Raw genomic sequence first — 8,179 nt, 5'->3', positions numbered from 1 at the left:
CGCCCGAACGGGCCGCCCGCCCGCGTCCGCCCTCCCGCGCCGCTTTAAGTACGCGGACCGAGGCCGGCGGGGAGGAGGAAGGAGGGGGAAGAGGGGGAGGAAGGGGGAAGGGAGAGAAGCAGCGAGCGGATGGGGGGGAGCCTCGGCTCCAGGCTCCCTAGAAGCTAGGAACTAGGTGTGAGGGTGTGAGGTTCTGAACCCCACCCCCCTTACTGCAGCCGCTCCCTCCCCCGCGACTCTGCCACCCTCTGCAGCTCACCCGCCTGGGAGCTTGTTGCTTCTTGTTCACCGGGCGGGCGTAATTTCGCCACTCTCCAGGGCGCAGGGAGCCCTGATTTACATATTTCTCTGCCCAGCGCGTTCAGCGCAGAGTGACTTGGCTTTTTCAGGTTCTGCCCCCAGGGGTGCGAGGGCTGACCTCTGAAAAACCTAGGCCACTCACCGCCTAGGCACTCACCCAGGCCGGGGCCTTCGTGCCCTCCCGGCTCTCTTCCCTCCTCTCTGGTTTCCCTCTCTGTTCTTGTCTCTCTTTCTCCTTGTTTGGTCTCTCCTCAGTCTTCTCCCTTCTCTCTCATGTCTTCACTTCTCTCCTTCCCCTTCTTTTCCGCTTTCCTTCTTCCCTCCTCTTGCTTTCCCGTCTCCTTTCTCTTGTCTCTCTCTGCCCTCTCATCCTCTCCCCTCCTTTCCCCTAAGCTGTGTGTCACTGTCTCTGTCTCTTTCTCTGTTGCCTCTCTGCCTTCCTCTTTAGCACTAAAGCCAGGAGGGAGCTCAGCCCGTGGCCCCTGGCCTCCCTAGAATCTGGGGAGTCTGGTGAACAAAAGGATCTGAGTCCTACTCTCAGGGTGCCTGGCTTCCCGCTGGCTTCCCACAAGAGACAACCCCCTCACACTTGCACCTCCGTCCTCCTCACCCTTCTGCTTTCAGGCCTGGCCTGGGTGCTCGCCTTACACCCAGACCCTTCACTGCTTCGGAGCCCCGCCAAGGCCTGCGCATCCATGCCGCGTTTCCTTGAGGCTCTTCTGGCACCCTTGGGCTGGCATAGTCACTTCAGTCCCTCCCCCAAAATAAGTTGTCTCTCTGAGGGCTCTCAGCGGCGCCTGACTTCTTACTGAAGCCCCTGTGTCACCTGGCTCTGAGGCAGACTCTTCGCGGGGCACCCCATCCACTCCCCTGAGGCCTCACTCTCCTCCCAGCCTGCCGCGACCCTCTCCTAGCCCATGGGTCCAGACGAGGCCTGGGCTCCCACCTCCGAGAGAGAAGACGCTTTTCAAAGGTAAACCGTCCCTTCCCAAACCCAAATCCCAGAACCGAGGGCAGGAGGCTGCCCCTTTCCCCAAGATTCCTCCGCCCAGGCAATCCCAGTGCTGGGGCCTGGGCCTCAGTCCTATACCCAGGGCAGGCGGCGCTGGCTGTGATGCTGGTTCCCTCCCTGGCCCGGGCTGCTGCAGTGCCGGTGCTGTGCGCTCTGCTCTGCCCACCGTGCGGACAGACAGAGAAAAGGCGGGTGGTCTGAGCTAATATCTATTTTCTGGCTGATGTCCCCCCCTTCCTCTTTTTCTCCTCCCTCCCTTTCTCCCTTCCTCTCTCCTTCCTCCGCCCCTTCCCATGTCTGCTTCCCTCCCCCAACACTGCGCAAATAGGTCTGTGGCGACTGGAGGGCACCGAGCCTCCCCCAACTAGAACTGCCCATCTTGTGTGCTCCTTCCCCACAACTGGCACCCCCGCCCAGATTCCAGCTGACATTCTTCTCAACCCAGACCCCCAGCACACGTATCTGCCTCCCCATTTCCATCCCAGGCCCAAGCCTCTCCCTTTAGGACTCGTGGTCGACGCCCCTGGATCTCTCTCCTAAAATGGCTCCCCGGACGCTGCACACTGGCCCTGCGGTAGCTCAGGACCCAGGGCAGCGGCGATGACTTCAATCCTGGTCTTTATGTGTCTGGGTGTTCGCAAAAATTATCGCACCTTCTCTCTGCTGGCAGCACGGGGTGGGGCGCAGGCAGCCTGGCGCCCCCAGTGTGGAGCCTCCTGACCACCAAAGAGGGAAATGGGGAGGACGAACCATTCAAGTTCAACGACATGGCGACGGCAGCTCCGGCGGGAGCAGCGATTTGGCGGGGGAGGGTGAGCCAACTGCAGTAGCGCGGCGGTGCACAGGCGAAGGGGGCGGCCGGTCCCTTTCGGCTGCTTAGCGCGGACCCTTGCCCCCCGACCCACTCCACAACCCAGAGCGCTTTCATTCCAGTCCCAGCCCGCTTGGCTCTTTGGCCCCAACTCCCTCCCAGTTCCTGCCCCCATTCCCGAAACCCAGGGAAAACCGCAGCCTCCGGACCCGCGCGTCTCGCTCGAGAACCTACCGTGAAGACCCCGGCTCTGTGGCGTTGTCCTTGTCTGTGCGGCCCCACCCGAAACGCAGGGAGCGCACCAGGCCTTCGGGGCGCAGCCAGCAGCTCCGCGAGGAAGAGCTTTCCGCACAGCGACGGGACGCGATGCGGTGATTTTGAGCCACCCAAGATAAGACACTAACTTGACCTTAACTTTGTCAGGGCGCCTCTGGTATCTGGAGAACGTGAACAGACACTGTCTGGCAGCTCTCGTAAAAGCTGACTGGGGAAGGGATTCTGAGTCATTTCATTTATTGCCACTACAGTTCTGCAAGAAAGCTTTTCCTCCCTGCCAAACTTTAATTATTTATGCTCTTTTAAGAAACGAAAGAAGAGAAACGCAGGGAAAACACCCAGAGCCAGTTCCTTCCCTGCAGAGTCTTCGGAATGGACTCCTTAAGTCAAGCGACGGGAGAACAAAAATATGAGGAGATCACCTTTGTCTAAGGACAGTGGGGCAGTCGCCTTGCCCTCCCCCACTATCACTGAGGGGGGAATGCAGCTGGGAGAGGCGGGTGAAGGGGCATCCCCCCACATGAATATTTACAACGATTCCGGATTTCTCTTCCACCCGTCGGCATCCCGGAAGTCTCCCCAGCCCGCCTCCCTGGGGGAGAACCCCCAGGCCTTAAAAGCGTCCCCCATCCCCGCCGCCCTCTGAGTTCGCAACTGATTGTATGACAGACGAAGCTGGTTTTTTTCTCTTTTAAAAACCGTTTTCTTAGTCAAGAGGCCCGCTTGGACTGCAGCATTTCAGAGGACACATTTGTCTTTCTGAAGGGAAAGTTGAGCACTCAGATTTTAGCGTCCTTTCTCTTCAGCATTTTTTTTCTTACAAATTTCTTAGTGGTTCCAAATCTCTGCGGGAACCCGGGCTATGGAAGGAGACACCAGAGTCGTTGTATTTGTGTCAAATAGCAAACGGGATAGGTTTGGAAAAAACTGCTGAACCAAGAGATACGCTTTTATATTTAGAATAATTTAATTTTCTGTGAGGAGTGATCTCCATGAATATCCCCTCCCCCCACTCATCCCAGGCTAAAGGAAAAGAACACGATGATTTAATGATATATTTTGGAAAGAAACGGCCTCCGTGTTGTCTGTCTTAAGGCCTGGATCTGAGTACATATGCTTTCCTCCTCCTTTCCCCAGCCTTCGGAGGGCTCAGTGCGGCTTCTGCCTTTGTTCAGTTGTTTTTGAGCAGGCAAACCTCTGAATGCAGTGTCAGACTTGGAGATCCTGCTCTGGGTACCATAACCTCTATGTGTTCAGCCAGGTGGGGAATTCTTTTGAGCCATAGGGCCTTGGCAGCTCTTGCTTCTTTCTCTCCTATTGAATATATACACATATATGTATATATAGTTGTGTGTGTATGCACAATTAAAGAACAATTAAAAATTTAATTATACACCAAATTTGCTTCTGGGAAGGGGAGTTGAAATGTTGGATATTTAGTATTAGCAATTTAGTAGTTTTACTAGTTCTTCCTTTAGCTAAAAGCTAGTTTCCACCTCCACCAGCCAGGAGCTGGTGTTTGCAAGAAGATGAGTAGAAAGCAGGCCCTGACTTTCCTAGACTGAGCTAGAGGTTCAGATGGACTAGGGAGTTTTGAGGCCCCATTTCCCAAGGGAGTCTGCTGGGCTCCTGGTAAACCGGCTGGTATCAAGGATTTAGCAGGACCTAGCCGGTTCCAGAGAAGCCGGACCAAAACTCCGTGGAGACAGATGGTTTGTTTTGAAATTTGAGGAACCTCAAATCTTTACAGACCCTGAATAACAGCAAGCTTTAAAGTTTGAGAATTTAGGCTAAGTGCAGAAGTCCCAGCTTGCAGCAAGCTGAGAGTCCCCTTAATGTGAGACACACTCACATTTGCCATGATCCTTCCCTTTTGGATATTCCAAACATATTTGGTTCGAGGCTTTTACACACCATTTCCTGACCGCCTCGGAAGCCATTTTCTCATTTAATGAACAGTCAACACCCGTGGTGAAACAATAGTCAGAAAAGAAAAACGAATTTGGTGGCCTGAAAAACATTAAGGGGGAATCCAAAACATTTTGAGAAATTGACTTCAGCCCCTTGACAGCTTGGCTCAGACCTGAATATTTATTTTCACTCAAAACATTTGTATATATTGTGTCTGATATATACAAGCTACTGTTTTCGACAAAATCAAAACAAAACATGCATGATAACTATTAGATAGCCTAGAAAATGAAATTAGTCTAAACATCAACTGAAGTCAGTTAGGCTAAGGCTCAGGGCTCTCTGTGAGGTGCCCACTCCAGGTTTAGGGCCAGGTCCTCCACTGAAAAGAAATCACTGGACTTTGGGAAGGCATCCTGAATCCTTGGGTTGTGTATCATGCTAGGAGGTGCGAAGGAGGAGTGCTATATGTCAGAAGGAGAGGGAAAAGAGGCAGGGATAGTGGAATGAGCTGGCCAAGGGGAGGCTTTGTTCACTGAGATTAAGGCGGGACACTCCAATACACCCAGAACAACTCCACCTGGCATTTGGGAACCCCTGCCTCCATGAGACAAGCCTGGCAGGGTCCAGGGCCTTGAAGTCTCCACTGGGACAGGCCAGACATGTCTCAGAAGGGGCACAGTAGCTGGGCCTCTGGTAGAGTTGGCAGATGGTGGAGATGGTGAGAGGAACTTCCGGTCCTCTTTGCTTTGTCAAGAGCAGCTAGCCGGGTGGAGAATCTAAGAGATTTCCTTCCCCAACACTTGACTCTTGAGAAGGATCTTTTGCCTATCCTTTTGGGAGTCCATTAAGGTAATTCAAGAAAGAAAGATGTGCCAACACCTTTACTCACCTCAACTGGAAAGCCATATTTACAGCTGGAGTGTAGCACCCCTCATCCTCTTGTTCACTCCCTTCTCCTCCCCCTGGATATCTTTCCCTCCTCCCTGTGCAACAGAGCTTCCAACCAGACCAGCAGCTCCTTTCCCCAGAGGTAGGCTCTGGGTATCCAGTTACAGGTTTCATGGGCCTGGCCTAGGCATGTACGAGAAGGTGGGAATAGGGCAATATTTGCCAGTCTTGTCTGGAGATGGTACTTTGTCTGGAGCCCCAGTCTCTCTCATCCCATCTCAGGAAATGAAGGTTCCACTCTATTCCACCCAGCTGGAGGGGCCGGCCTATTTCACATTTCTCATTTCGAGATATCTCCAAGTTTACCCCAATACCCAGCCCCTCCTCTTCTCTCCCTTTTCCTCTCAAAGTCTGAAGATCTAGTGCGGCTTTTGTCCTCTCAGATCAGCCAGGGCAGACAGGAGGGTGGAGGGTGGATGGTGCCCTTTCCTTTCTCCAGAGTGAAGATACTGGCCTTCTTCTGCAGCGACCTAATTGTACCCACCGTCCTTTCCATTCCCTCAGGAGGCCTTCCACTCTGAGCCCTAACTAGGCAACTGCTATAGGCTGAAGGGGCTGGAGAGAGGGGGAAAGGTAGAATGAATTGGGTGGAAACAGAAAAATCCAGGTACCAGGGAGCAAGAATGAGCGGTGGGTGCAAATGCCCCTGCCAGGAGCAAGGAGAGGTGGCCTCAGTGCCCCCACGTGGAAGCCTTAAGGCCAGCCAGAGTTGCACTGTACTTCCGCAGGTTTCTCACGGGCTTCTCGGGGACTGAGGAAAGCAAGGAGGCCGAGTTGGCCTGGTCTCTAAATCTGTTGGTGGCTTCTGGGACTAGCAGAGAAGGAACCGAAGGAAAAGCCTTAGCCTTAGCCTTAGCCCCAGATCCCCCTCCCCAAACAAGGCCTCTGTCCAAAAGAGCAGACCCAGCCGGGCCCTGGCCACGCGCACGGCTAGTAGAGCGCCAGCGCCTGCTCCCTCAGCACCACGCGCTTCTTCTTCATACGCCTGTTCTGGAACCAGATTTTGACCTGCTGATCGCTGAGGTTCAGCCTATTGGACAATTCCTTGCGTTTCTGCCGGTTGATGAATTCGTTGACGAGGAATTCATTCTCCAACTCCGCAATCTGCTGCTTCGTGTAGGGTTTCCGCTTCTTGCGGGCCCTCCCCGGGGCCGCCCCCCACGGCAGGCCTGCAACACAGCCCCAATCCACGTCAGCCCAGCCCGTTCTCTGTCTAATGCCCGCCCCCAGGCGGCTCACCTCCCCTTACACTCTCCCTTGAACCCCACCTCCCGTCCCGGCCCAAACCGGCCCGGGGAGCATGGGCACCGTTTACCGTCGGGCAGTGAAGGTCGCAGGCAGGAGGCAACGCCCGCCGCCTGCACTGTCATGTTCAAGTTGAGCGGGCCCTTGGTGTCGTCCTTGAAGCCAGGGGCGCAGGGAGCCCCCTGAAGCAGGGTCGCGGAGCCTGGCGTGGCACGACCCACGCCCGCGTAGTCATACTTGGCCGCTTTGAGAGCAGCCACTGCAGGGGCCAGGCTAGACTCGGGGGCGAAGGAAGGCCTGGTACGACCGCGCTCCTCAGGCCCAGCGGCCGCTTCGGGCGCATAGAACTTAGCCTGCTCTTCGGGTCCGTCCTTGGCTGTTGGGGGCTGCAGGCCGAGAGGCCCGGAGCCAGCCAGGTAGGGCTGCGAGAAGCCGCCGAAGGCAGTGGCGCCCGCAGGCTGCGCGGGGGCGCAGGAGGCTGGCGTGGCGGCCCAGGGCAGCGCGCCGCGCGGGTAGGAGATAGGGGGAAGCGCGGCCAACTGGCCGCCATTCGGCCGCAGGTTGGAGAAGTAGAAAGAGTCTGGCGACTGCAAATTCAGAAGCGAGCCCACATAGCCCGCTCTGTAGAGACTGCGCTCACACATCTCCAACAAAGGGCTTCGGCTGCGCTCGCAACAGTATTTAGTTACAACCGGGAATAAGAGGACAGGCTCAGACGATTGGACGAAACTTTGCCTGCAGGTTCTTCAAAGCCGGTCATTTCAGCACCGCCTACATCCCCCCGACCCGTTTTCCCCCCCTTCAGAGTATTATGATAACACCCGCAATGTTCGATGGCAAAGACGAGGCTGCCAGCAGAACCAAATCAAGCTGAACGAAGACTAACTCTCTGAGGGGTTCCAAGCCCGGCTTCGGCAGCTCGGGACGTCGGGCAAGAGGGTGCTTCTGCCCAAGTGTCCCTTGGGACTCTTCTTGGCTGTGATTGGCTTTGCGATCCGTTTTCCGCAGGCTTTCTGGGCCCAGCTTGCATCTACAGGCTTTAAGTTCCAGCGGAGGCATTTTCCATTAACTGGCGCCTCTCGACTTGTCCGGAGAGGGCGCGGTCCGGCGGCACCAGGAGCTCTGTCCCTTGGCCTAAGCAATGTCACTCTTACCCCAATCACTCCCACAGAAAGGCTTTCTCCAGAGACCTCTGCCTGGAGATCTGGCAGCAAAGACTCATTCACTGCTTGAGCCCTCAGTCCCAGGCCGCAGACACAAAAAGGGCATCACAAACTACCCAAGTTTGGGATCCAGGAAGGAGGCCACACTACTTCTGGTTTGTGTCCCCATGGCTAAGAACTCTGATCCTAGGGAAGTTGCCATATAGGTCCATGGAGAATGTCCGCCAGGGAACCCATCAGCTTGATCCACCAATCGTGGCCAATGGCTACACTCCTTTTATCGTCAGGAGTCCTCTCCGGGACTACACACTGCAAACCAGAACTCCGTGGTGTCCCCATCCACCAAGTGGAGGGCAAAGCAGGACGAACTCCCCTGAGTAGGTGTGGAAAGGCAGAAGAGCCAGAGTCACCTGGCCGGGGAAGAGCGGGCGTTCGGAGGCAGCTGGCTAGCAGAGTTCCTCGCCTCAGCGCCCCCAGGGGTGCCGGGGATAGGGAGTTCACGGGTCTGAC

The 8,179-nt window shown here is 55.6% G+C and overlaps 2 protein-coding genes across 2 annotated transcripts in view; both read right to left on the bottom strand.

Moving 5' to 3' along the window:
• Positions 1–3,029, bottom strand: part of HOXD11 (homeobox D11) — a 5,705-nt gene extending 2,676 nt beyond the window's left edge. Inside the window, exons 1-2 of the mRNA XM_011944065.1 lie at positions 2,932–3,029; positions 2,358–2,560 (exon numbers count right to left, since the gene is read on the bottom strand). Coding sequence (XP_011799455.1) covers positions 2,358–2,560; positions 2,932–3,029 — 301 coding nt within the window. The remainder of the gene's footprint in view (positions 1–2,357; positions 2,561–2,931) is intronic.
• Positions 3,030–5,298: 2,269 nt separating this feature from the next.
• Positions 5,299–7,150, bottom strand: HOXD12 (homeobox D12). The gene is made up of 2 exons (XM_011944012.1): positions 6,577–7,150; positions 5,299–6,430 (listed from the first exon to the last, which is right to left on the bottom strand). Exons 1-2 carry the CDS (start codon positions 7,148–7,150, stop codon positions 6,192–6,194), a joined length of 813 nt encoding a protein of 270 aa, XP_011799402.1. The 3' UTR covers positions 5,299–6,191.
• Positions 7,151–8,179: the final 1,029 nt, after the last annotated feature.

This window comes from Colobus angolensis, unplaced genomic scaffold, assembly GCF_000951035.1.
Source record: "Colobus angolensis palliatus isolate OR3802 unplaced genomic scaffold, Cang.pa_1.0 Scaffold224, whole genome shotgun sequence".
NCBI classification, from domain to species: domain Eukaryota; kingdom Metazoa; phylum Chordata; class Mammalia; order Primates; family Cercopithecidae; genus Colobus; species Colobus angolensis.
The sequence above is the reverse complement of the archived record's forward strand: the minus strand, read 5'-3'. Positions and strand labels throughout refer to the sequence as shown.